This window comes from Phallusia mammillata, chromosome 8 (genome assembly GCF_965637545.1).
Source record: "Phallusia mammillata chromosome 8, kaPhaMamm4.hap1.1, whole genome shotgun sequence".
NCBI lineage: Eukaryota > Metazoa > Chordata > Ascidiacea > Phlebobranchia > Ascidiidae > Phallusia > Phallusia mammillata.
This window is the reverse complement of record NC_137259.1, coordinates 13,593,161-13,620,840: the sequence shown is the minus strand read 5'-3', so window position 1 is coordinate 13,620,840 and position 27,680 is coordinate 13,593,161. Positions and strand designations below refer to the sequence as shown.

Genomic DNA, 27,680 nt, shown 5'->3' with positions numbered 1-27,680 from the left:
ACAATTGGTTCGTTTGTGACAATGATTTCCTGTCGATAGATTAGCGGCACAACAATACATGTCAAAGACTCGTAACACACATATAAGAAGCACAGTGGCACGGTGGTTCGCTTCGCGTACATGTTGTCCTGATTAAACGGGGAATTATGTATATATCTCCAATAAGAAACGCATTTGAACCGAGAGACCCCTTATAGACAACCAGTTTAGTAATAACAGCAAGTTTTATTGAGTTTTAGTAACATTAGGGTTTTTGGTACAACAATCTTTAGCACACAGATGAGTATTGGTTATGTTAACAAAATTTTTGACGCCCTAAAAACCTCAAATTAGAGAATGATATGTTATGTATTCTAAAAAAATTTAGGGCTCGAAGTTTTGCAACAAAACTCACGACGAATCGGAATATAACAGGACCTTCAATCTCTAAGCCCGTAATATTCGCTAGCCTGCATTTGCAGCCAATTAATTACCAAAGTTTCACGGCTGTAATCTTATTCTTTTAAGGTATTTATCTTCAGTTCTATTAGAGCTATTAGGTTTATATCATGCCTAATAGCACTAGTTTATATATGGTAGACTTAAGATTGTGAGCCAAAAAAAAAAATTAACAGTAATACCGAAATGGCAAAATCTGTGCGCCATGATGTTGTTTCTACGATTGAAAAAAGTAAAAAACTGATTCTTCTTTTAAACAAGGTCAAGATGTATTTAGATATATTGCGTAGGCAAACGTTAACATTGAAAAGTTTTTTTCTGGCATCAGTGGGGTTTTCCGTTATTTTTCTCGCACTTTCCTATAACAATTTAAAGAAAACTGTCATGACAAGCAAGAAGGTAAACTATGAACTCCAACAAGATATCCTTCAAAAATCAGTCAGTGTTAAGGATGACGAATTTATGGAACGAATGAAGCAGAGAATGGATGAACGTCGGGATAAACTTAAGGAAAATTGCAAAAAACTGTGTGTGTAATGCTGTTTGTGCCAAAAACCGACGATTTTAGTCACATTTAACCAATTTAGGGCTTCACCACAACAGCATGGAGACACGTGATTATTTGGTTTATTCTGACAAGTACAAGGCAATATTCTGCCAAATACCCAAATCGGGAATCACAAATTGGAAATATATTTTCACGTCTTTAGAGGGACTCACATTTCAGGTGAACTTTAGAAAAATAATCTTTATTGTGTTTAAAGTATAGAAAATTTGCTCAAAAATGGCATATAAATCTGAAACCCGAATATTCCAGCCTTTTTGTGTCATTTGCCACTTGTCGACTTGGAACGACAATGGAACGTTATGCTTTTCTTCAGAAAATAATTCCGCAAACTTGTTGCAAAAATAAAGTATCCGTAAGTTCCTTATTAGTTAATAAGTTGCCAATATTTTTGCAGTACGACATTGTGAACGATACACCCACAAAGTCTAGTAAATACTATTTCTTATTGAACATTAAGAATGTTTAAACATATTTACCCTTAAAACACTTGACATGTGACAAATTGCATCTTTGTAGCCAACTTGTTTGGATTTCATGTTTGCAGAAAGTCTTGGCCGGGAAGTTTAGATTAAATCATCAGATAATGGGAACCGAAAAGAACCGAAGGTTACACAATCCTGATTGGTTGAAGATGACCGTCGTTCGAGAGCCATTAGAACGAATCGTTTCAGCATATAGATCGAAAGTTGAACCACGCAAATCGAGGATCAAAAAATCCCTCACCAAACATGCAGGTGATAATAAACCGCAAAGCAAAGAAAGATTTTGGGGGCATTAAGAGGTCGTTCGAGAGCCATTAGAACAAATCGTTTCAGCATATAGAATAGATCAAAAGTTAATCAAAAAAAGAAGATTGATCAAAATACGCCTTAGAAAACATGGTCTTGCATGCAATAAAAACGCTTTGTAGATCACATTTTCGGGCTATTTAGAAGTTGTGTTTTCTTTATTTACCGTGTTTAACAGTCTAAGTAAAGTCAAAGTTCATTGATTGTAAGTCTCAAGTCGTAGTTTGCGATTTTAAGTTTAGTCCTGCACCTATGGTTCGTGTGACCTTTTGTGATAGCGTTTCCACCCACCGAAGATTTGTCTTAGCTGAATCCTCTAGAAGACCAGGGGTCTCCAACCTTTTTGACTAAATCGCCCTTTGTTAGGGCAATGGCTCAAAAGAAAAAACTGAGAAAAATTTGTTGCATTACAGAGAAAATATAATACAACGGATATGCGCAAACAATTGCCTTCTTTTGTTGAAAACACTCGGTAGAGGAAATTGCTATACATTCAACATCAAATTACACTACATTTACCTACAAATTAAAGGTTACAACAAATACTTCGCAGTTTGGGAAGGGTCAGTAGGCCTATATGAAGAGTGAAAGCGAAACAAGTTTGAGGGAAAGCTTGTTACCGTTGTATTTTAGAAGTATGGCGCGCCCTGTTGCAAATTAAATGCCCAACCTTGCTCTCGAGATACCAATAAGTACAAACAATCGCCAGACACAATGTTTTCCAATAGCAGCATATTTAAGCTGATGAGCCCCTTGTCCCTGGTGTTTGTTTGCAAGACGAACAAAATCTGCTTGTAACTTAAACAAAATCTGCTTGTAAAATCTGCTTACAATCAGTAATGTTAAAATAGCCCCCCAGCTTCAAATTGTCACCATCGCCCCCTCGGTGGACAAAATCAATGGTTCCCAACAGTGGAGGAATTTTAAAACTTTGGGGGAGGAATTTGCTCTAATTTTTACATGTGATTTGTAGATAAACGCTTAAGCTTTGGGAACTAGTTGGTAAAGGGCCCAATTTTTAAAGATCTTTATAAGATTCAGCATCTATTAAAAAGCATATTTGGGAGAAATGGAAATGTTTTGAGATGTTATAGGCGTTGAAACGGGTTGGAAACCACTGCTATAGACCTCATGAATGCTGCTTGTAAACGCCACATTTTCTGTGTGTTGGGCAGGTCGGAAGGATTTGACGTTCAGCATGTTTGTAAACTTTTTGGTGAAGGAAAATTTAAATCCGCTTGTTGAGGACAATGACCATTGGGCGAAATACACAGAACTGTGCCAGCCGTGCGATCTTCACTGTAAACCAATTTGGGTAAAAATAACCCAAAAACGTTGGGTATCTTGGGGGGGACACCCAAAATTGGTTTTGGGTTATTTAAACCCAAATCTGGTTGGGTCAAATACAGTTTTACCCTATTGATTTACCCAACAATTTTTGGGTATGATTCGAATTTACCTAATTATCTGTGGTCATTATTTTGGGTTTTAACATATTATGCCCAAAATTGATTAAACGTTTTTTTTACCCAAAAATCATACAGATTTCATGTTTTATTTTTTAGAAAAAACACACTTTTTTTCCAAACATGCTACAGAAGAAAATACATGACGAAAAAATAATTACAACATACAACACAGTTAATCATACATTGACAAATCTGGAATATCAAAAATGATACTTGCAAAAATTGTAAAACTTTGTCAACATGCATACAGTATTCATAGTAAAGTACACAATACATTGCAAATAAGGCTGAGATGTCTTTGATGATACCATTAACCCGCAGTACAGGGTTTTGCTCAGAAAACAAGGTTAATTTTTAAACGAATGAAATATCTCCATATACAACCAAGATGGGTTGCTGACGATCACCCAATGCTGCTCTCGAACCTTCGAATGATGTGTTTGCCTGAATATTTAAATATTACCAGCAAAGGATCAATAGCAACATAGCAAATTACCAAATCTAGACAAATGCAAACCATAATATGCTATCCCATACGCAAAATTTAACAAAACATAGGGCTACAAAAAAATCTCTTTTCAACCATAAACGTCATTAATAATTAATTATTATGAAACTTACTTCCTAGTATCAATCTCTTTCTGTGGGAAGTCCAAGTCACCAAGAACAATTATGACAAAATCAGGTAAACCTTGAATTCCTCAACCAACATTCGCACTACTTTCAACAGCATCAGTCTCTCTATAGGGCTAGTGTAGGGCTGTAGGCACTTGCACGCAAGAACGGGCAAAACAGCAAAGCCCAAGGGAGTTAAGATTCCCGCACTTTTGTTTGGCAGTTGAGCGCAGGCGGTCAGCCAGGCATGACGCAATTTTAAGCCCAGTGGGCGGGCGATTTAGCGTGGGATTTTTTTTGTTTGTTTTTATTATTTTTATTTTCGATCTTTCGAAAAAATTTCGATTGGTATCATTTTCCACTAACCGGTCGTATAGTTTACATTAAACCAAGTTGAAAGTGTTTGAAAGTTTTGAACACGTAAGTGCTTGGAAAAACAGTTCAATTTGAAAAAAACACAAGCATTAAAAGAAAAGAGTACGTTGAGTTAAAAAAAACTGAATTTTGTGGCTACAGTACCAACACCAACATTTTCCCCAAACAACCCAATTTTTTTGGGTAGAGTATCAATACCATTTTACCCAAACGATTTTGGGTAAAGAATTTTTTACCCAATAAAGTAGGGTAAAGAATTTTGGGTAACGCAAATTTGGATAAAAACCATTGGGCAACAAAACAGTTTACCCAAAATATTTGGGTATTTTGCTGCTGTACCCAAAGTTCTCTCGATCGATTTACCCAAATTGGTTTACAGTGTTGATTATGACGTCATCGGTCACCAGGAAACAATGGATGAAGATTCAAAGTAAAAGTTTCTGCTTTTTGTTTCTAGGCTCACAAATTGTCTGAAATAATGTAAAGAGTTATACTCCAACACCAAACTTTTTCATACAAACAACTCGGTGACGTCAGGTGAATAAAATTTGTAACGTAAGTTCGATTTTTAAATACGATAGGTGGCGCAAAGAGCGCAAAAGAGATTTTTAACCCCGTGAAGAAAAAAAAATCCGTGAAAATGGGCAGGAACTTGGCCGAATGGTCCGGCGCGCTTGACCCATATACAGACATATAAAACCCTGATCGGGATTCGTCCCCGAGAGAGTCCTGGGTTCGAACCCCGTGAAGAAGAAAAATAAAAAAGAATAAAAAAAAATCCGTGAAAATGCTGACGGCTAGGTATTCTATCAACAGGTTAATTGCGATCACGTTGATTGGGTTACCTTCCGTCACGTTGCGCCGTTCTTCATGAATCCCGCTCAATCGTGACCAATCTGACTATTCCCTTGAATCGACAGTTTAATACACAAAGACGTCCTCGAGGCTTTGTCGCTTCACAAGGTTTCTTGATAAAAGTAGCAATAACGCCAATTTTGTTAGTTCCTAATAGTGATGCATCGAACCCGCCTCAAAACGTTCGGGCCGAAACCGAATATTCGGCCACAAGGACCAAATATGCGGCCACTATAGCCCTACCGTGACTTTGTAATTTGTTAGCTAAATCATTCTCCATTCGCCATAAGCAAACCATACCACCATCTGTAATAAACGATGACAATTCTTTTTTCGACTTCCAAAAACCATTTTCGCCCCTCCGACCCAACGGCCAAACTACACGTGGGATTGATTTTCTCACCAATCATTAGAGGTCATACAGTAATCGTCCTGAACCACGTGGGTTCAATACAAACGATTCCATTTGCAGATAATCATACCCAGTATACTGAAAGGTGCATTTATATGCCGTTAAAATTTGCGGCAAAATAAAACAGCATAAGTGCAGAGATGGTAAAACGCATACAGAATAATAAAACGGGAGTTTTCATTGTTTTTTGTTAATTCAATTGCAGATATGTTTTGCGTCTTATTGGGGCACCAGAGAATCTTTCACTTAAATCAGCTTACAGAAACAAAACTGATGACGACTTAGTTTACCGTTACTACTCAACAGTCGAACCACGCGAGAAGGTTTTCCAACTCTATGATATGCTGTTGGAAGATTACACCTTATTTGGATACCCTCGACCGTCCGTACTTGACAGATTGTCAAAGGAACAATAAACAGCACTGCTTTCTGACATTAGCCAATTGCTTGCATCTTGCAGGTTCAAATTTTATGTTACGTGGTGTCTCATATGGAACGACTCAATAAAAATTAACTCACAACTTATCGTTTAACGACCTTTAATGTCACCAAGTTCGAATTTCCCCCTCTGTTATTTAAAATAATGTTGTTTTGTGCCCAACATTAACCACAAAAATTATTCTTTAATCGTTTTTTTGTAAAGCGATTTGGTCGGGACCATTAAGGTATACTGCAGTCTTATTTAGTTTGAATAGTGATTTCGTGAGAAAGTAAAATCGTGTGGAATTTTGAAAAATCTCATGTGCTTGCATTAGTCATTTATTGCATCACAATTAACAGATCAAATGCATTTATTCGCGAACAATAACAAAGTCATTGATACTTTTAGTAATGTCTGTGACGTAACAAACAATTTTTGGATTTTTATGCGCCTTGTAAAACTAGGTGAAGTAATCTTACGTACATGTTACTGCGGAAAATATATTGTATTAAATTAACTTTCAACGGGTGATTTCAAACCACGGGTCCGAGTTTGGTGACTTCTGACTCACATAATTTCCCTCTAAAAACATAAAATTTCCCACTAGTGGGAAATTTCCCACCGGTTAAGAACCACTGGGTTAGAGGGTCATGAGTTCGATTCCCACGGGTCGCTTACTTTTGTTTCAACTCCATCAAATGAAACGTGAAACAGCCAAATGCTAAAACTGAAAACGACCTGACTCCGTGGCGCAAAGGTAGCGCGTCTGACTCCACATCAGAAGGTTGCGTGTTCAAATCACGTCGGGGTCAATTCCTTTCAAAATCAATGTGCAAAACAAGGATATTTATTGTTTCTTGCAAAAATAGGCGGTTGATTGCCTGCATCAGACACATCGAAAACAAGATCTTCGAGTCGTCAAAAGATAACTCATTTTGTCATACGCAACGACGAGAGACTGGCAAAATCAACAATCGGTAGGAAAAAACCTCACGTAATTGAGGGCTTTATGGGACGGATGAAGCAAAGAATGAATGAGCGGCGCGCTATACTCACAAAAAATGCAAAGAAATGGGTGTGTAAGAACAGGCTTTTCAAAAAAATACTACATAAGCCGCTTTCATATTTTACAGGGTTCCACCACAACCGCAGTCAGATACGTGGGCACTTGATGAATTCTGACATGTACAAGGTTATATTTTGCCAAATTCCCTAAACAAGAATCACTAATTGGAGATACATTTTTGCAGCATTGAAAGGAGTCGATTTTGAAGTAAATTTATACATAACAATGTGTTTTTAGTGCATGAAATTAAAACAAAATCTAAATTGGATAGGTACCCTTTTGTCAATCTTTTCTATTTAACCGTTTAAGATATCCTAACCAACCAAGCTTGTTAGCAAAAATGACCTATAGCCTATATATAAGTTATTGCTGCCAGACATAATATCAGATTTGTAGAGCTCTTCTGGCAAGTGCACTTTTATACCGACGTTTCGACGTCCTAATACAGTTCGCCTTTATCAGGGTAAATAACACTGAATGTGCGTAGTACAGTGCACGATAAACAGAGGAAAAAAGAATTAAACGCAAGCACGTCACAACGTAACGAAACACTGTGCGATAACGAACGATTGGGCCTCTAATGTTTGAGCAGGAGCCTATAGCTTACCACGCTGAAAGCATCACGTCTATTTTGATGTTCATTGTGTTGCCCTGTTGGTGAATATTCCATGACTCGAGAAATAATCTTTCCTGTAGTCAGGCTTACGGGCCACAACAGACGCCGCTTTAAAATCAATACGGTGACATTGTATACACTATAGTGATACCGCGTGATTGGAAAGGACCGGCTTCTTCGCGTCGCTGTTGGCAACATCCCGTTGATGTTCTTTTCGGCGGGTGATAAAAATACAATTGCCAGAAAAGCTCTAGAAATTTGATGACCTAAGCAAATTTAAAATTTGTACGCTCTCCCCAAAACTTTACAGCCGAAATTATTATGTATGATTGGAAATGGTTAGTAAACAAAATCTGCGAACGAATAGGACTAAGCATTTTTTTAATCAAAAAAGGTATTGTGCCGCAATTAAAACAACAATTTTCGACTTAATATTTCTAGCCGGATCTAGCTGTTTCATATCAAATGCAACACGAGATAAGTGGTGAAGAAAAAAACGAACGTCTACAAAATCCTAATTGGTTAAAAATGACAGTCGTCCGCGAGCCAATGGAGCGAATCGTTTCAGCATACAGATCAAAAATTAAACCAGCTGGATTAGGATACAAAAAATTTGAACAACACATCAATCACAACAAAAATGACAATAGTATTAACAAATTGGTTCAAAGAAGTTGTACTGTATGAAAATTACACTGCAACAAGTAATGGTATGTTCCAAGCATTGTTCTTTTTATGTTAACATTCAAATGACACGGCAACAAAAAAGTTGATTCAAGCATCGTTTTTTAATGTGAGCTTTCATTATTTGCTTTGGGTACCATTTTTGTATTAAATGTTTTTAGATCCTGTGGACGTGTCATTCAGCAAGTTTGTTAACTTTCTGGTAGAGGAAAATTTAAATCCGCTTGCTTCTCACAACCAGCATTGGACGAAATATGCAGAACTTTGTCAGCCGTGCGACTTTGATTACGATGTCATTGGGCATCAGGAAAAAATGGAGAAGATTCCGAGTAAATACTTCTACGTATTCTTATACCTAACAAAATGCAAACATTTTACACCAACTACTAACGTAATATTCCATTTTTTTGTCAAAACAAGACATTATCGTCAAAATTTGTCAAACTTGCACTGCAAGAAGTGAACACTTTAACTGGTTAAACGACTGTCAACAACAGTAGGTATCTAGTTAAACTCGCTGGTTAAAAAGAGTGGCGTTACTGCTTTGCTTAGATCCGCGTTTGTTGATTTTGTTTCTGTATTGGTGCGAAATGTCTAAACAAACGAGGTGTAGCAAAACACACAAGAATGACATTTTCTTCTACTGCAGATATGTTTTGCTTCTTATTGGGGCACCAGAGAACATTGCACTAAAATCAGCTTACAGTGTAAGCACAAACAAACAAAACCACAAACACAAAACCGATGACGACTTGCTTTACTACTCAACAGTCAGACCACGCGAGAGGGTTTTTCAACTTTACAATCTCCTGTTGGAAGGTTACATCTTATTCGGATATCCTCCACCTTTGCTATTAGACAAATTGTCCAATGAAGAATGAGTTGTTCCATTATCTGGGTATAAGTACTTGCTTACGACTTTAAATGTTCCAATATTCTGAGCGTTTTATGGCACGACTTAATGTAAGAATAGTAGGTGCTTTTTGATCGCTGTGGTTTGGTGGCGCACGAGAGCATGTTGCAGTACAACCGAAAAAGCAAGAACGTAGATAAGATCTTCATGAACACCAACACAGCAAGCGAGCCGAAATAAATCAAGCTGTGCTCGTAAACAAACACACTTGCGCTAGAAAGAAAATAACAATGTGTGTGTACGCGCTCATTACACGTACAACACTTTGTAATGTTTTGCTTCGTATTTAGTAACGACTCGGTGCGATGTTTAGTGGTACAATATAATCCTGATACACAATTGGTTCGTTTGTCACAATGATTTCCTGTCGACAGGTTAGAGGCATATATTCCCGAACAATACATATCAAAGGCTTGTAATACGCGTAGGAAGTAAGGTTATCACGCTGATTGTCCCGCTTACATGTTGTATAGATTAAACCGTGAGCTGTGTGTTTATCTTCAATAAGCAACGCATGTGAACCGAGAGACCCGAGCACCAATCAAGCCTATAGCAAAGGAAATATTTTTATAGACAACTAGTTCAGTAATAACAGGTCTTTTAGTAGCATTTGTGATGCAACCGTAGTAATGTAGGGTATTTGGTACATCTACAAGCTTCAGCACATAGTTGGTAAAGCGCGAGTTCAGAAAGACTCCTGTCGTCGGTTCGAAACCCACCGCAGGCTGGATTTTTCGACTATTAGACTATTAATCGCAATGTCTCACGATTTTAATCCTAATCTTTTTTAGACTATTTAAGTTTGTGCCTCGGTCTTAATATTCACGCGTCGAAAGACCTATAACCTAACTTACAAGTAATGCAGGTGTTACTATTTTTTTGAAAATCAGTCGCGGCTAAATAGCCATCGCGCAAACATACTATCAAAGAAAACATATGTTATTAATTTCATACTGTCTAAGAAAGCATAGGTTTATAGACTCCGTGCGTTACCTGCGACGACATTCATAACTGAAAAGTAATTGTGATCGCTGGTCTGCATGAACGCTTCAGAGCTGATCCCAGTATAAATGTATTCACCTTAGCTCAAAATATTTAGTAGTTGATTTAGAATGACACAACAATTATTTCAAAAAAGCCCCAGCAGGACTCTTCTGGCTGTTGTGTTTTGCGTTTCGACATCGTATTAAGGTCGACTTCCTTTGTAGCGCGATCTGAATAAGAAATCAAGCGTCGTGCACAAAATGCAGTTACCATGTGAGCTATTAGGCATATATCACAGACTGTGAGCAAATTAAAGAAATCAACAGTAATACTAAAATGGAAAATTCTATGATGTTGTGTCTACAATTTCAGAGAGTAAATAAACTGATTTTTCTTTTAAAAAATGGTCAAGATGTTATTAAATTTATTGCGGAGGCAAACGTTAACATTGAAAAGGCTTTCACTGGCATCATTGGGTTTTTCCATTATTTTTCTCGCACTTTCCTATAACAATTTAAAGAAAACTGTCATGACAAGCAAGAAGGTAAACTATGAACTCCAACAAGATATCCTTCAAAAATCAGTTAGTGTTAAGGATGACGCATTTATGGAACGAATGAAGCAGAGAATGGATGAACGTCGGGGTAAACTTAAGGAAAATTGCAAAAAACTGGGTGAGTGATGCTGTTGGTGTCAAACAAAAACAGATGGTTTTAGTCACATTTAACCAATTTAGGGATTCACCACAACAGCATGGAGACACGTGATTATTTGGTATATTCTGACAAGTACAAGGCAATATTCTGCCAAATACCTAAAACAGGAATCACCAATTGGAAATATATTTTCGCGTCTTTAGAGGGACTCACATTTCAGGTGAAGTTTAGAAAAATAATCTTTATTTTGTTTATAGTGTAGAAAATCTGCTAGAAATATAAATCATATCATTAAAGCCCAAATATTTTAGCTTTTTGTGTCATTTGCCACTTGTCGGCTTTAAAGGATAAATGGAACGTTATGTTTTTTTTGAGAAAATAATTTCGCAAAAATAAAGTATCTGTAACTTCCTTCTGTAATTACCATTAGTCAACCTTGTTGCCAGTATTTTGGCAGTAAGACACTGTGAAAACTATAACCACAAAATCTAGTAAAAACATTTCTTATTGAACGTTAAGAATGTTTAAATATATTTACCCTTAAAACACTTGACATGTGACAAATTGCATCTTTGTAGCCAACTTGTTTGGATTTCATATTTGTAGAAAGTCTTGGCCGGGAAGTTTAGATTAAATCATCAGATAATGGGAACCGAAAAGAACCGAAGGTTACACAATCCTGATTGGTTCAAGATGACTGTCGTTCGAGAGCCATTAGAACGAATCGTTTCAGCATATAGATCGAAAATTGAACCACGCAAATCGAGGATCAAAAACTTCCTCAGCAAACATACAGGTAATAATAAACCGCAGTGCAAAAAAAGATTTTGGGGGCATTAAGAGGTCGTTCGAGAGCCATTAGAACAAATCGCTTCAGGATATTTGATCCAAAAAAAGAAGATAAAAAATGCGTCAGTAAACATACAGGTATTGCATGCCATTAGAAAAACGCTTTGTAGATCACATTTTCGGGCTGTTTAGAGGTTGTGTTTTATGCACTTTATCGTGTTTAACAGTGTAAGTAACCGGTTACTAAGTCAAAGGTCATTGATTTCAAGGCTCAAGTCGTAGTTCGCGATTTTAAGTTAGTCCTGCACTCATGGTTCGTGTGCCCTTTTGTGATAGCGTTTCCACCCACCGAAGATTGGTCTTAGCTTAATCCTTTAGACCAGTGGTTCTTAACCTGGGGTGCACGCACCCCCAAGGGGTGCGAGAACTGTTCCTAGGGGGTGCGGAGATGCTGAATCATTAAGGTTGGTTAGGTCTAATCTATTTAAGCAATTACAGAATGGGGAGCGAAAATGGGTTAGTGATTTGAAAGGGGGTGCGAAAATTGGTTGATGATTTGAAAGGGGAGCAGCAAGGAAAAAAGGTTAAGAACCACTGCTTTAGACCATGGGTTTTCAACCTTTTTGGCAAAATAGCCCCTTTTCTAAGGCAATGGCTCAAAATCCCCCTCGGTGGACGAAATCAATGGTTCCCAACCGTGGAGGAATTTTAAAACTTTAGGGGAGGAATTTACTCTAATTTTTGCATGTGATTTGTAGATAAACGCTTAAGCTTTGGGAACCAGTCGGTAAAGGGCCCAATTTTAAAAGATCTTTATCAGATTCAGCATCTATTAAAAAGCATATTTGGGAGAAATGAAAATGTTTTGAGATGTTAGGCGTCGAAACGGGTTGGAAACCACTGATTTAGACCCCATGAATGCTGCTTGTATACGCCACATTTTCTGTGTGTTCGGCAGGTCGGAAGGATTTGACGTTCAGCATGTTTGTGAACTTTTTAGTGGAGGAAAATTTAAATCCACTTGTTAAGAGCAATGACCATTGGGCGAAATACACAGAACTGTGCCAGCCGTGCGATCTTGATTATGAAGTCATCGGTCACCAGGAAACAATGGATGAAGATTCCAAGTAAACGTTTCTGCTTTTTGCTTCTATGCCCACAAATTGCCACAAGGACCGAATATTCGGCCACTAGCCCTACCGTGATTTTGTAATTTGTTAGCTAAATCATTCTCTATTCGCCATAAGCAAACCATACCACGATCTGTAATAAAAGATGACTATTCTTTTTTCGACTTCCAAAAACCATTTTCGCCCCTCCGACCCAACGGCCAAACTACACGTGGGATTGATTTTCTCACCAATCATTAGAGGTCATACAGTAATCGTCCTGAACCACGTGGGTTCAATACAAACGATTCCATTTGCAGATAATCATACCCAGTATACTGAAAGGTGCATTTATATGCCGTTAAAATTTGCGGCAAAATAAAACAGCATAAGCGCAGAGATAGTAAAACGCATACAGAATAAAAAAACGGGTGTTTTTATTGTTTTTGTTAATTCAATTGCAGATATGTTTTGCGTCTTATTGGGGCACCAGAGAATATTTCACTGAAATCAGCTTACAGAAACAAAACTGATGACGACTTAGTTTACCGTTACTACTCAACAGTCGAACCCCGCGAGAAGGTTTTCCAACTCTATGATATGCTGTTGGAAGATTACACCTTATTTGGATACCCTCGACCGTCCGTACTTGACAGATTGTCAAAGGAACAATAAACAGCACTGCTTTCTGACATTAGCCAATTGCTTGCATCTTGCAGGTTCAAATTTTATGTTACGTGGTGTCGCATATGGAACGACTCAATAAAAATTAACTCACAACTTATCGTTTAACGACCTTTAATGTCACCACAAGCACTGACTATTTGCTAGCTGTCTGTCTCACCAAAGTGAAGATGGTAAGAGTTTTTGTTAAATGAATATTCAAAATCAAAACTTCTAAACAGATCCAAGGGTTAGAGGGTCACGAAGTCGATTCCCACGGATAAGTTCCTTTGCGAGCCTTCATAGGTCAGGTGTTAGAGCACTGGTTTAGTAAACAGGGGTCGTGGGTTCGATTCTCACTGGAGGCTTCCTTTCGTTTTAACCCCAGGAAATGGAAAGGAAAACAGCCAAATGAACCATCTGAAAAACGCCTAACTCTGTGACGCAACGGTAGCGCGTCTGACTCCAGATCATATGGTTGCGTGTCCAACTTACGTCGGGGTCAATTCCTTTCAAAATCAATGTGCAAACCAAGGAATTTTTTTTGTTTCTAGCAAAAATAAGCCCTGTATCGGACACATCGAAAATAAGATCTTCGAGTCGTCAAAAGACAATTCATTTTGTTATCAGCAACGTCGAGAAACTGGCAAAATCATCAAAGGGTAGCAAAAAATAACTTAATTAGCTTGCGAGCCTTCATAGCTCAGGGTTTAGAGCACTGGTCTTGTAAACCAGGGTCGTGAGTTCGATTCTCACTGGAGGCTTTCTTTTGTTTTAACCCCATTGAGTGGAAAGCAAAACAGCCAAACTCTCCATCTGAAAAACGCCTGACTCCGTGGCGCAACGGTAGCGCGTCTGACTCCAGATCAGAAGGTTGCATGTTGAAATCACGTCGGGGTCAATTCTTTTCATAATCAATGTGCAAAACGATGGTTTTCTTTTATTTCTTGCAAAAAAGGCGGTTAATTGCCTGTATCGGACACATCGAAAACAATGTCTTCGAGTCGTCAAAAGATAACTCATTTTGTTGCACACAACGACGAGAAACTGGCAAAATCATCAACGGGTAGCAAAAAATTTGTTAGTTCTTTTGCGAGCCTTCATAGCTCAGGGGTTAGAGCACTGGTCTTGTAAACCAGGGGTCGTGAGTTCGATTCTCACTGGAGGCTTCTTTTTGTTTTAACCGCATGAAGTGAAATACCCAAACAGCCAAACGCTCCATCTGAAAAACGCCCGACTCCGTGGCGCAACGGTAGCGCGTCTGACTACAGTTCAGAAGGTTGCGTGTTCAAATCACATCGTGGTCAATTGCTTTCAAAATCAATGTGCAAAAGTAGGATTGTTTTGTTTCTTGCAAAAATAGGCGGTTAATTGCCTGTATCAGACACATCGAAAACAAGACCTTCGAGTCGTCAAAAGATAACTCATTTTGTTGCACACAACGACGAGAAACTGGCAAAATCATCAACGGGTAGCAAAAAATTTGTTAGTTCTTTTGCGAACCTTCATAGCTCAGGGGTTAGAGCACTGGTCTTGTAAACCAGGGGTCGTGAGTTCGATTCTCACTGGAGGCTTTCTTTTGTTTTAACCCCATGAAATGGAAACCGAAACAGCCAAATGCACCATCTGAAATCCCTTTAAGAAAAATCGTGGGAATAGCTGAAATGAAGGGCACTCTTGTGGATGTAACCTGCACAACAAGAGAAACCGTTTTGGACCTGCACAGGAAATTATTGGAGGTATCGTATGTTCAAAACTCAAGGCTGTATGAAAGCGATACGATTAATGTAGGCGTTGGATGGGTCCCGATACCGTTTCCAAATGCCTTAATTGCTAAAAACATTGAGGAGCACTATGGCAAAGTAAATAAAATAGTACATAGAAAAGACAAAGAAGGACTTTTTTCCGGTATGAGGATACTTACCATGAACAAAGTTGATCTAGAAAAAAAAACCCATACCCAGCTACATTCGGGTACATGGTAGTGAATTTTATGTAACATATCACGGTCAAGCAATTACCTGTAAATACTGTGGAGAAACAGGCCACAAACAGTCTGCTTGTGCAAAAAGAAAGGAGGATTTTCCTTTGTTAGAAAACAGGCAGCAACAAAACAAAACCCAAGCAGCGCCGCAAGATAAGGAAACTGGGTCACGCTTGCAAATCCAGATCTCAGATAAGGAGGTGACGACTCAACGCCTCCAGTATGATAGTGACCCTGTCCCAGAGGCATTACATGAGGCTGAACAAATCAACCAAGAAAAAGAGGAGATCTCGGCAATTATTGCCCCGACAGTGACTCGCAAACGACCACGTAATAGCCCAACAGATTTTCCGGAAAGTAAATCTCGTAGTCTATGCGAATACACAATCCCAGTAAAGTGCCCAAGCTGCAATACTGGAAGCCTAGTGGACCCAGACTGCAAGAATTTCTTCTGCTGTAAATGCAAAAAAGAATATATAGTGGCTAAAGCTTGTTGCGATGAGGCAACCTTGTTCCTTTTGCCACAATTCGAAACAGAAACAAAATGTCCAAAATGTCAAGCACCAATGAGGCTGATGCCATGCTGTAACGAAATGCAACCAGAATACATAATGGACGGAAACTTGTTCGAATGCATCCGATGCCAAAGGTATGCCATTACTTGTGAATGTAATACAGTTAACGCTCTTCCTAAGATAGCTATGAGCAAAGAATGTTCAAATCCCGCCTGTAGAAGAAAATTAGTCCACTGCAGTTGTGGGAAAAAAACCGCTGTCAACATTGAACCTAGTCAACCTTACAATTGTAATTGTGGGTTTGAGTATGAGTGGGATATAGAAGAAGGTGTTCAGAAATATCAATAGTTTGTTGTTGTTTTTTTGCTTTTTTAATTTTCTCTTTCGGTGATGTCTGTATTAAATGTTGCCTCTTTTAATGTGGGGGGTATAAGAAATCATAAAAAACGGAAAAACTATATTTCACTTTCTTAAAAGGAAGGCATTTCATATCATTTTTCTCCAGGAAACGCATTGTTCAATTAATGAGGAAAAATTATGGGAATTAGAATGGGGTAACAAAATAGTTTGGGCACATGGCTCTAGCCGCAGTAAAGGTGTGGCAATCCTGCTCACAAAAAACTTTTTGCACTCACCCAAAGTCGTAGAAGTAGACCCCGAAGGGAGGTACGTTTTCATCGACCTCGAATACAACAACCGCGAATTGAAACTTTGCAATCTATACGCGCCAAACAACGATGACCCAGTTTTTTTCGACACGCTTTTTGCGAAAGTAGGCGAGGAGGATAACTCAAATCTCATCATTGGCGGTGACTTTAATGTAACGCTGCAGGATAATTTAGACAAAAGTCAAGGGCCCCCTAACCCCAATCGTAATTCACGAAAGAGTATTCTCTCACATATGGAAACTTTTAATTTATGCGACGTTTTTCGTAAGATGCATCCGACCACCAAAAGATTTTCGCGAGTACAACTTAACCCTTTGGTAGCTACCCGCATCGATTTCTTCCTGCTTTCGGAATACCTAAAAAACAAAGTAACATCTGCCGATATTGTACAGGGGGTAAAATCAGACCATAAGATCGTATCTTTCTCTCTTAAATTCTCACAAACTGTTAGAGGTAAAGGGTATTGGAAATTAAATACAAATTTACTATCGGATAAGAGGTTTATTTCCATCATCCAAAAAACAATTCAGGATTATAAGATAAACAACGCTCAATGTGACACAAATCCGCATATTCGGTGGGATGCTTTGAAAGCCGTAATTCGTGGAGAAACCATAAAATACAGCATAAAAGTCAAACGAAAAAACTCTGCTAAACAGCGGAAGTTGGAGAGCGAAATAGAAAAACTTGAACAGGAAATAACCCAAGGTAACCCTGATTTAATAGAAAAACTAACCAAATTAAAAATTGATTTGGACATTCTAATAGAGGCCCAAACAAAGGGTGCGATGGTAAGAAGTCGAGCGAAGTGGGCAGAAAAGGGCGAAAGAAGTACGAAGTATTTTTTAAACCTGGAAAAACGCCATGCGTTGAAAAAATCGATCGATCAATTGAAAATAGACAATAACGCTTGCTCAGACCAAAAGGTGATCTTAGATGAGTTGGTAAAATTTTTTGAACATATTTACCAACAGCCTGATTCTCATTATGCAACATCAGAGGTGACATCACGCCTTTTAAAACTTAATTTGTCAACGTTAAATCAATCTCAGTTTGAAAATAGTGAGTTGCCGATTTCCGAAAACGAGTTATACGCATCGCTTAAATCTATGCCCCGAAATAAATCGCCGGGCCCAGACGGATACCCTGTCGAGTTCTATGAAACATTTTGGAATGACCTTAAAGACATGTTTAAGGATGCATGGACTTATTCCGCGCAAGTAGGACACTTCAGTCCAACGCAGTGCCAAGAGGTGGTGACCCTCATACCAAAACCCAATAAAGACAAACAGCTCATCACCAATTATAGACCCATAACACTGTTAAACGCTGACTACAAAATCGTGTCCAAAGTCATAAACAACCGCATAAAATTCAACCTGGATCACCTCGTCAATCGAGACCAGAACGGGTTCATTAAAGGGAGGTTCATCGGGGATAATATTCGTTTACTGTTCGATGTGATTGACCTTGCTGATAATCAACAATATCCAGGGGCTATACTGTCTCTAGATATGTACAAAGCTTTTGATACAATCGAGTGGAGGTTCATTTACGCCACATTAAAAACATTTGGTTTCGGAAATAATGTTCTGCATTGGGTACAATGCTGTTACTCGAATCCCACAAGCACCATAATTAACAATAATTTTTTGTCACGGCAAATTAGTATCAAAAGGGGGGTAAGGCAGGGAGACCCTTTATCTCCAACTTTATTTGTACTTGCCATTGAATGCCTAGCGGCTGCGATGCGAAAAGATGACGAAGTGGGAATTCATTTATTGGGCAATGACTTTAAAGTGTCGCTCCTGGCAGACGATACGCTGGTTTTTTTGAAAGGGGAACCAAACAATTTTGATCGAGCCTTTGCGATTCTTAATGAGTTTGGCTTTATGTCGGGCTGTAAAATAAACATCAAAAAATCGTTAGCGTTCTACATTGGGTCCAAAAGATCATCGCAGATTAAACCTTACTTAGATAAAGGCCTAACATGGCCAGAGACGTCATTTCGTTATCTCGGAATCGAATTTCCTGTCAACGGGTCGCCAAAAGAACTTTTCGACTTAAATTTTGCTGGTATTATTAAAAAAACCAAAACAATACTAGATATTTGGTCCTCTAGGGGACTTACCTTGATCGGACGGGTATGCATACTAAAAAGTTTGGTTATTCCCACCCTGACCAACAAAGTTCATGTCGTGCCTATCGCTCTGCCAAGTGCATTTCTAAAAGACCTCAAAAGGACAATGTTCAAGTTTATCTGGAACTCAAAGTGGGAAAAGGTCAAGCGCACTAAGTTGTGTGGAAAAATGGAGGCTGGAGGCATTAATATGCTGGACCTCGACGCGTACTTAGTGTCACTCGGTGTTAAATGGGTCAGCCGGCTGTTTGATGATTCGTATACGTCTCCCTGGAAAACCATCGAAACCTCACTTGCCAATTCAAGGGAATTCAACTCATGGTTAAGCAGTAACATTTCGCCCACCTCAAAAGCTTACATAAAATCAATACCACTTCGCACGCTACGAAAAGCAGTCTCCGATTGCAAACTTTTTGCTAAACTAACTAGGTTACCCACAAACATCTCTAGGCCCCTTTGGCTCAACAAAGAAATTAAATATCGCTCCAATGCGTTCTACATCCCAACTCTTATTCGCGCCGGTTTACTTAGTCACTACGATCGAATTAACAAAGAAGGCCACTATATGACTTACGACGACCTCGCATTAAGATTTAACTTCACACCAACCAATCACGGATTCATTGAATTTATTAGACTGGTTTCTGCCATCCCAGCGAATTGGGATGAACTAGACAAACATGCCAGCCAAGAAAACGTCCAAAAGACCCCATTTTGGTTAAACACAATCGCCAAATTTAGCGAGGTAAAACAAGCCTACCTACACGTAACAGATTACACCACAGAATCACCCCTCCACCAACAGGAAATATGGGAAAGGGATTTGGGTACGGGAACGAATATACCAAACTGGGAACACATATACATTAATAACTATATTTGTACGATAGAAACAAAATTAAGAGCCTTTCAAACAAAATTGAATTTAAGAGCCATCATAACTAATGATAAATTACATACAGTTGGCATAGTACCCTCACAACAGTGCGTTTTCTGTAAAGATTCTCCAGAAACCCTTTTACATCTTTTTTACTCATGCACTGTAACTGCAAAGTATTGGGAAAATGTTACTGCGTGGATTTCGAGCAAACTGTTAATTGATGTTAGACCTCGTGCAATTTTATGTTTATTTGGAACTGATGGCCAAGAACTGTTACTGAACTGCATCCTTCTGTGTGCGCGATATGTTATTTTTCAGAGCAAATACGCGCAAAGCAAACCAACTTTGTAAAGATTTATTTATTCCCTAAAAACGCTAAAACACTCGGAGTTTCTACTTGCAATTAAAACCAACAAACGCCCTGATTTTTTACGTAAGTGGTCCGGCCTTTGATTGTCGCGTACTTGACTTGGCGTATTTCTTGTCTTGTTCGTATTCTTTCTCATTTTACTTGTTATCGTAATAAAAAAAAACAAAAAAAAAACGCCTGACCCCGTGGCGCAACGGTAGCGCGTCTGACTCCAGATCAGAAGGTTGCGTGTTGAAATTACGTCGGGGTCAATTCTTTTCATAATCAATGTGCAAAACAAGGAATTTTTTTTGTTTCTTGCAAAAATAGGCGGTTAATTGCCTGTATCAGACACATCGAAAACAAGATCTTCGAGTCGTCAAAAGATAACTCATTTTGTTGTACACAACGACGAGAAACAGGCAAAATCATCAACGAGGAGCAAAAAATAACTTGACACACTTGCGATCCTTCATAGCTCAGGGCTTAGAGCACTGGTCTTGTAAACCAGGGGTCGTGAGTTCGATTCTCACTGGAGGCTTCTTTATGTTTCAACCGCATGAAGTGAAAAGCAAAACAGCCAAATGCACCATTTGAACTGCGCCTGACTCCGTGGCGCAACGGTAGCGCGTCTGATTCCAGATCAGAAGGTTGCGTGTTCAAATCACGTCGGGGTCAATTCTTTTCATAATCAATGTGCAAAACAGTTTTTTTTTGTTTCTTGCAAAAATAGGCGGTTAATTGCCTGTATCAGACACATCGAAAACAAGATCTTCGAGTCGTCAAAAGATAACTTATTTTGTTGTACACAACGACGAGAAACTGGCAAAATCATCAAAGGGTAGCAAAAAATTTCTTAGTTCTTTTGCGAGCCTTCGTAGCTCAGGGGTTAGAGCACTGGTCTTGTAAACCAGGGGTCGTGAGTTCGATTCTCACTGGAGGCTTCTTTTTGTTTCCACCGCATGAAGTGAAAACCCAAACAGCCAAACGCTCCATCTGAAAACCCCCCGTTTCCGTGGCGCAACGGTAGCGCGTCTGACTCCAGATCAGAAGGTTGCGTGTTGAAATTACGTCGGGGTCAATTCCTTTCATAATCAATGTGCAAAACAAGGAATTTTTTTTGTTTCTTGCAAATATAGGCGGTTAATTGCCTGTATCAGATGCATCGAAAACAAGATCTTCGAGTCGTCAAAAGATAACTCATTTTGTTGTACACAACGACGAGAAACAGGCAAAATCATCAACGAGGAGCAAAAAATAACTTGACACACTTGCGAGCCTTCATAGCTCAGGGGTTAGAGCACTGGTCTTGTAAACCAGGGGTCGTGAGTTCGATTCTCACTGGAGGCTTCTTTTTGTTTTAACCGCATGAAGTGAAATACCCAAACCGCCAAACGCTCCATCGGAAAAACGCCTGACTCCGTGGCGCAACGGTAGCGCGTCTGACTCCAGATCAGAAGGTTGCGTGTTCAAATCACGTCGGGGTCAATTCCTTTCAAAATCAATGTGCAAAACAAGGTGTAACGTCAGAAATTTGCGCGCCTGGTACCGCGCTGGCGTCACACTAGAGATGTCCAATTTCTGGAAACGCGTGAATTTATTTTACACTTCGACACGGTAATCACGTCACGTTCACCGTAGACACGACACGACACGACACGATAGACACGTTCAAGATAATTACGGTTTTCTGCAAAGAGAACATTCACTCAAAAATGCGAAACAGAAATTAAATTTATACCGGCAGAAATAAAGCTTACCAGAGTTTTGGACCAGGGTATCAAAGATAAACACAGTTTGATATCACCAGAAAGTGTTCTACACAGATAAAAAACGTAGACTTTTAATATACGGTTAATTGCGATGAGACAACTTTAATGCAAATCAAGCTTACCTTGCAAAGGCAACATTAATCCTTTTCGTCAGAGTTTTTAAGTTTATAAAGCATTACCATCTATTAATGACAAACAAATTATAATTAGTCACTTTCATTACTTTATCTAACGTTTGCAAATTAAAGTCAGCAACTAACAAACTACACGTGGTCCAAACTAAACTCGATACTAAATGGCCAAAAGCACAGCATAGAGAAATAAACTACAATGATATTGTTACGTCATAGGGGATTCTGGCATTGTGGTGCAATCACACCATATAAGATGTGACGTAGGTTACGGTTGAGTGATTTACGATGTTACATTCTCCCCCCTAAATGTGTGCTTACATTTCAAACACATTTACAAACAAACCAAGAAAACATCGAAACACGAAACAACGAAAACACACACGAAAGCTAAACAGTCGCATCGCGAAACACCGTTGGTGAGCAAAGCTCCAACCTGGCGTATTTCAGAGTGCGGCATGTGTAATGCAGCCAACAGCATAGCGTCCATGATATCTCTTCTTCCATCAGCATCAGGGTCTTGTGCACCGCAATTCAGGGCCAGTTCGACGACTGCGTGGCCTGAATGCGTCGGATGCACTTATTGGCATTGCGTGCTTGCCTCGCAGAGCAAGCACAATTTTGCAATCGGCCGTCTGTACGTGGAACCAGATTGCGTTTTAACGTTGACTTGACGGACAACACCGTGTTTGTCCGGAAACGCGTGCAGAACGCGTCCAATCTCCAATCGACGTCGAGGCTGAGTCTCATCAACGATCATCACCACATCTCCCGGTTGGAAATTGCGTTGTCGGTCGGGCCACTTTTGGCGTAAGGCAATTGTGGGCAAATATTCCCGAGACCATCTTCTCCAGAAATCATCGGCGAGAAGTTGGATTTGTTTCCATCGTCTTCGGCTATAGCAGTCCTTTGGATTGATAAGTCCCACTGGAACACTGTCAGAAGCGCGTCCCAACAACAAATGGTTGGGCGTCAGTGGTTCATCTTCAGCAGAAGTGAAGCTGATCGGTGTCAACGGTCTGGAATTTAAAATGCTTTCCACTTCGATCATCAAAGTTTGCAACATGTCCGCACCGATCGTTTGGTTTCTTGTTAGCATCGCATTTAGAATGCGACGAATGGATCTTATCATTCTCTCCCACGAACCTCCCATGTGGGAAGCAGCGGGACCATTAAAATTCCACTTGATGTCTTGTCGTTTGAAGTACGACTCTAGTCGGGACTGCTGGAGACCTTGTAGGGCTTCACGCAAAACTCTTTCAGCACCGACAAAGTTCGTGCCATTATCGCTGTATATCTCCTTCGGTCGGCCTCTTCTTCCTATGAATCGACGCAGGGCATTGATAAATGCATCGGTGGATAAATCAGGTGCCACCTCGATGTGTACAGCTCGCATAGTCAAGCAGGTGAATATGCACCCATAACTTTTCGTTTCACTTCTTCCTCGCTTCACCATGAATGGACCGAAGTAGTCAATGCCAACGTAAGTAAACGGTGGCTCATCAGACTTCAATCGGGCGAATGGCAGTTCTGCCATTTGCTGTTGTCCTCGTCGTACGGTTCTCTTGCGACACAGCATGCAATTGCTGAGTTCCTTCCTTACAGCGGCGCCTCCCTTAATAATCCAGAAGCGCTGGCGCAGTGAAGTCCAGGTATGAGCAGTTCCACAATGGCCAACTTCGTGATGATGGCTCTGAATAATCATTCTTGTTAGGTTGTGATCATACGGAAGTATAATCGGGTGTTTTGCGTCAAAGGCAATGGGCGCTTTTTCCAATCTCCCCCTAATTCGAAGTAGACCATTAAAAACCTGGGGGCTAAGTTTCGCCAGCGAATTAGCGTGTGGCGATTTCTTCCATTTCCTTTGCAGCTCCCTTTCGGATTGTCCGTCGCTGGACAAAACGTCGATAGCAGGAGCGAAACACTGGCGTTGCACATACTTTATTATCTCTAACTCCGCATCCTTCAGCTCATCCACGCTCAGCTTGCCGGTGGGCACAGAAATCTTTGAGCGCAGGAACGACTTAAAACGCAGCAGCCATGCGACCGTTATCTTCAGGTTATGAAGAGATGAATATCGATTCAGCAGACGATCGGTTGACCCTGACTGTGCAGAAACGTTTACAACAATCCTCTTCCGCTCAGCTGGCTGGAACTCTGGAGGAAGCTGAGTCTTTAACTCCGGCGGGGTTGGCCATCGATCTTCTGTCTGCCAAAGAAACTTTGGACCAGTCAGCCATCGGGAGCGGATAAGCTTGCGCACGGACAAACCTCGCGAAGCATCATCGGCAGGGTTTAGCTGGGAATTCACGTGCCTCCATTGATCAGGACTTGTCTGCCGATGAATTTCGGCCAACCTGTTGGCAACAAATGTACCAAAGCGTTTACTTTGGTTATAAATACTTTGTCGGACGGCACACGAGTCTGTCCAAAACACGGACTCGCAGTTATCAAATTTTAATTGGCGTCGAAGCCATTTGTCCGCTTTCACAGCTAAGACAGCAGCAGCAAGTTCAAGCCTCGGAATGCTTTCAGTTTTCGGGGGTGTCACCTTCGATTTGCCAAATAGAAACGAGCAGTGGACTTGTCCATCAACATCTTCCAGACGAAGGTAGGACACAATTCCATAGCCTTGAGTTGAAGCATCCGAAAAATGGTGCATCTCGCACTTCGCGACTGAGCCGAAAGTAGGAGGCTTAAAGCAGCGGGGAAGTGTTAACTTCTCGAGCTCCGGCAATTGAGAAAGCCAGCGTCGCCATTCTTCAATATCGTCTTTAGGCAGCTCGTCATCCCACCCCAGCTTCTGTCGGACTATTTCCTGTTGTAACACCTTAGCAATCAAAGTTACAGGTGCGGCAAAACCCAGAGGGTCATAAAGCGTGTTAACAGCACATAAAATATTGCGTCGGGTAAATTTCTTGCCTTGCATCGTGTCAGTTATGCTGAATCCAAATTCGTCACTCTGTACCCGCCAGTAAACACCTAGAACGCGCTCTTTTACAGAAGCGTCCAAGTTTACATCGGTTAGCGATTTTGCTCTCTCTGCCTCTGGAATTTGATCCAAGACACGTTGATCGTTAGATAGCCATTTGGTCAGGCGAAATCCTCCTTTCTTCAGCAAGGCACGTAGTTGCGTGACCAACTCGGTGGCACGCTCGACTGTTTCGGCTGACGTCAAACAATCGTCTACGTAAAAATCATTACGGACGATGTCGCCAACATCTTTATCAAACATTTTTCCAAACTGCTCGGCGGTTTCACGCAAGCAGAATGTGGCGCAGCTGGGCGATGACGTTGCGCCAAAAATGTGCACGAGCATACGATGAACGGTGGGCGTTCGGGATAGATCTCCCCCTGGCCACCACAAAAACCTTAAAGCATCAATGTCAGACTTGTGAACGCGGACCTGGTGGAACATTGCCTCCACGTCCGCTACCAGAGCAATACTGTTCATAAGAAATCGTTCCAAGACACCGATTAAACTATTAACCAAATCGGGACCTTGCAGCAAGGCGTCGTTAAGAGACAATCCTCTGTGCTGCGCTATCAAAAACGATGCGTACCTTGTCGGGTTTGCGCGGGTGGCAAACTGGATGATGTGGCAAATACCATTGAGTTTTGCCTGAAGCGTCCTCGGCTTCTTCATTTGTAACTTCTTCTGCGTATCCCTCATCAATGTAGTCTTGCATCTTCTCGACATACTTGTCTTTAAGAGAGACGTCACGCGAAAAGCGTTTCTTCAGCGACCAAAGCCGTCGTTCAGCCATGCGACGGCTGTCTTTCGGTAAAGTAACATCACTTCGCCACGGAAGAGGCAAATAAAAATGTCCGTCCGTGTGTTTCACTGAGCTCTTCATCATGCGTAGCACCTTTCGGTCTTCAACTGACGTAGGAAAGGGCAAGTCGTTAGGGTCTTGCATAAATTCGTCCACCCAAGAATCACCGCTTAGTTCCTGGGTCTTGCTTCTAAAGAAGTTTACCGAAATATTATCAACAGCAGGATAGCAGACGGATGGGCCAACAAGTGACCATCCAAGCGGGGTTCTCGCAGCAAAAGGTTGCTTGCGTTCCCCTGTTCTCATTTCAAGTACTCTATGTGCATATGGGACGTCAGTGCCGATAAGTAGTAGCACCTCTCCTTCGTCCAACTCAGGAAATTCCAAACCCTGGAGGTGTGGACACCTGTTCACCTCCGACTTCGTTGGCGTCGGATTTGGCTCAACCGGTATGGTGTCGATGGACAGAGCGTTGTCGACACTAATCTCTTCATTTTCATCTAGTGACAAAACGCTAAAACTTCCGCTCATTCCGCTATGGTTCGCCGGTCTTCTTCCGACGCTAGACATCGTAACTTGTTTTGGTCTTCCTCTTATTGGAAGCAGATCTGCCAACCTTTTGTCATAGAAGCTTGTGTCAGTCCCTTGGTCGAGGAACGCGTACGTTATGATCTCCTGACCGTTCGACCGAATTTTTACTGGAATAACAGAAAAGTACGACGAATGACAGGTCTTTATCGCGTTGCACCTGGCTGTAGAACTCGATGTCTGTCCATTAGGAGGTTCGCTGCGCGGAGCACTGTTGTATCTCTCAGGAGCATGTGCGTATGTCCTGGAACGCACGGAATTTTGCATATTTTCATGTAGCAACGGGTGGTGTTAAAGGTTGCAACCTCTGACAGTACAGGCACTGGGCTGGGTACACACCCTTGACGTATGTCGATAACCAAAACAGTTAAAGCACATAAACTTATCTCTTAGAAACTCTCTTCTCTGCACCGTGGACTTTCTGCCGAACGCTTCACATCTTTCCAACACGTGATTTCGTTTACAACACGGGCAGCTTATTGGTGATACAGGAGCAGGACTCTGGTTTGTGGTCACAGTAGCACAGGTGACGTTCCTCCCACCGGGTTTTGCGTGGCGCTTCTTTTCTTCAGCCTTTCGGGAAACACACAATTGACCAGGTAAAGTATTTACAACGGCAGACTCTTCTTCGACGAACTCAACGAGATCGGCAAAATCCGCTTCTCTACCAGTTTTCCTTACAGTCTGCGCGACTCGGCGGCGCCAGAGCTTTTGCGACTCGTACGGGAGCCTATTTGCAAGAGCCACTAAACGGTCAACTGTGTTAAGATCAGCAAAATTCCCTAGCTGGCGAAGTACCAGCAGACATTTCCTCATAGTCTGCGCATAAGTGCGCATACCAGTAGCATCGTCCGGTTTTAAGTTCGGACCCTTAGTTAACTCTTCAACAAAAGCTCTAGCAACTATGTAGGGCTTACCGAAGTTCTCATAAAGAATGCTTCTTGCCTTGGTATAACCTTCTTCCGTATCTAGAACAGAGCAATGTGCAATTAAAGACCTCGCTTTTCCTTTGCACTGGTTTATAAGCAGTGTTAGTCGCATATCATCGCTTCGTGTTTCGCATTCGAGATTGGATTCAAAGTAGCGTACGAACATCCAATAATCTGTAGGATTGCCCGAGAACGTCATGTGATCGGGCTTCGGCATACTCATGCCCTCTCCAACTGCCTTCACTATGCATGGAAGCACAGCTGGGTTTTCTTCGTTCACTTTAACAACTGATTGAGCTTTCGTCACAGGTACACGTACATTGGGACGCATGCTTTCCTGTGGTTCTTCTCTATCTCGGATAGGAAACGTACAGTTCCGAGTAGCAGAGGATGTCATTGGAGGCTACATCGGGGAAAACCGCTACTACATCTGGAATCTGTTCCTCGTCGGACCTCTTGTCCATTTGTGATAAACGTTCGTCGTCTTCATTTAGGATTCTAGCTCTTGCGTCGGCTGCTTGAAACTC

The 27,680-nt window shown here is 40.7% G+C and overlaps 6 protein-coding genes, 9 non-coding genes and 1 pseudogene across 15 annotated transcripts; 13 read left to right on the top strand and 3 right to left on the bottom strand.

Annotated features, from left to right (window-relative positions):
* Nucleotides 1-761: 761 nt before the first annotated feature.
* On the top strand, nt 762-1,834 carry LOC145205278 (carbohydrate sulfotransferase 9-like). The gene is made up of 3 exons (XM_080077966.1): nt 762-967; nt 1,026-1,165; nt 1,551-1,834. Exons 1-3 carry the CDS (start codon nt 823-825, stop codon nt 1,782-1,784), a joined length of 519 nt encoding a protein of 172 aa, XP_079934092.1. The 5' UTR covers nt 762-822; the 3' UTR covers nt 1,785-1,834.
* A 2,817-nt stretch (nt 1,835-4,651) lies between these two features.
* Nucleotides 4,652-6,026, top strand: LOC145205055 (carbohydrate sulfotransferase 12-like). Its single transcript, XM_080077696.1, has 2 exons — nt 4,652-4,683; nt 5,726-6,026. The coding sequence occupies exons 1-2, from the start codon at nt 4,667-4,669 to the stop codon at nt 5,934-5,936; spliced, it is 228 nt and encodes a 75-aa protein (XP_079933822.1). The 5' UTR covers nt 4,652-4,666; the 3' UTR covers nt 5,937-6,026.
* A 655-nt stretch (nt 6,027-6,681) lies between these two features.
* Trnaw-cca (transfer RNA tryptophan (anticodon CCA)) lies at nt 6,682-6,753 on the top strand. Its single transcript has one exon. It is a non-coding gene; the product is annotated as a tRNA-Trp (tRNA).
* Nucleotides 6,754-10,583: 3,830 nt separating this feature from the next.
* On the top strand, nt 10,584-13,542 carry LOC145204648 (carbohydrate sulfotransferase 9-like). Its single transcript, XM_080077238.1, has 5 exons — nt 10,584-10,878; nt 10,941-11,080; nt 11,467-11,656; nt 12,608-12,776; nt 13,223-13,542. Exons 1-5 carry the CDS (start codon nt 10,608-10,610, stop codon nt 13,431-13,433), a joined length of 981 nt encoding a protein of 326 aa, XP_079933364.1. The 5' UTR covers nt 10,584-10,607; the 3' UTR covers nt 13,434-13,542.
* Nucleotides 13,543-14,113: 571 nt separating this feature from the next.
* Nucleotides 14,114-14,185, top strand: Trnat-ugu (transfer RNA threonine (anticodon UGU)). The gene has a single exon. It is a non-coding gene; the product is annotated as a tRNA-Thr (tRNA).
* Nucleotides 14,186-14,517: 332 nt separating this feature from the next.
* On the top strand, nt 14,518-14,590 carry Trnat-ugu (transfer RNA threonine (anticodon UGU)). Its single transcript has one exon. It is a non-coding gene; the product is annotated as a tRNA-Thr (tRNA).
* Nucleotides 14,591-14,656: 66 nt separating this feature from the next.
* Nucleotides 14,657-14,728, top strand: Trnac-aca (transfer RNA cysteine (anticodon ACA)). Its single transcript has one exon. It is a non-coding gene; the product is annotated as a tRNA-Cys (tRNA).
* A 194-nt stretch (nt 14,729-14,922) lies between these two features.
* Nucleotides 14,923-14,995, top strand: Trnat-ugu (transfer RNA threonine (anticodon UGU)). The gene has a single exon. It is a non-coding gene; the product is annotated as a tRNA-Thr (tRNA).
* Nucleotides 14,970-16,960, top strand: LOC145205225 (uncharacterized; annotated as a pseudogene).
* Nucleotides 16,961-20,563: 3,603 nt separating this feature from the next.
* Nucleotides 20,564-20,635, top strand: Trnaw-cca (transfer RNA tryptophan (anticodon CCA)). Its single transcript has one exon. It is a non-coding gene; the product is annotated as a tRNA-Trp (tRNA).
* A 193-nt stretch (nt 20,636-20,828) lies between these two features.
* Trnat-ugu (transfer RNA threonine (anticodon UGU)) lies at nt 20,829-20,901 on the top strand. Its single transcript has one exon. It is a non-coding gene; the product is annotated as a tRNA-Thr (tRNA).
* Nucleotides 20,902-21,234: 333 nt separating this feature from the next.
* Trnat-ugu (transfer RNA threonine (anticodon UGU)) lies at nt 21,235-21,307 on the top strand. The gene has a single exon. It is a non-coding gene; the product is annotated as a tRNA-Thr (tRNA).
* Nucleotides 21,308-21,373: 66 nt separating this feature from the next.
* Nucleotides 21,374-21,445, top strand: Trnaw-cca (transfer RNA tryptophan (anticodon CCA)). Its single transcript has one exon. It is a non-coding gene; the product is annotated as a tRNA-Trp (tRNA).
* Nucleotides 21,446-21,514: 69 nt separating this feature from the next.
* On the bottom strand, nt 21,515-25,314 carry LOC145205554 (uncharacterized). Its single transcript, XM_080078288.1, has 2 exons — nt 21,852-25,314; nt 21,515-21,775 (listed from the first exon to the last, which is right to left on the bottom strand). Exon 1 carries the CDS (start codon nt 25,312-25,314, stop codon nt 22,441-22,443), a length of 2,874 nt encoding a protein of 957 aa, XP_079934414.1. The 3' UTR covers nt 21,515-21,775; nt 21,852-22,440.
* A 64-nt stretch (nt 25,315-25,378) lies between these two features.
* LOC145205553 (uncharacterized) lies at nt 25,379-26,491 on the bottom strand. Its single transcript, XM_080078287.1, has one exon. The coding sequence runs from the start codon at nt 26,489-26,491 to the stop codon at nt 25,379-25,381; it is 1,113 nt and encodes a 370-aa protein (XP_079934413.1).
* Nucleotides 26,492-26,515: 24 nt separating this feature from the next.
* LOC145205552 (uncharacterized) lies at nt 26,516-27,484 on the bottom strand. Its single transcript, XM_080078285.1, has one exon. It carries the CDS (start codon nt 27,482-27,484, stop codon nt 26,516-26,518), a length of 969 nt encoding a protein of 322 aa, XP_079934411.1.
* Nucleotides 27,485-27,680: the final 196 nt, after the last annotated feature.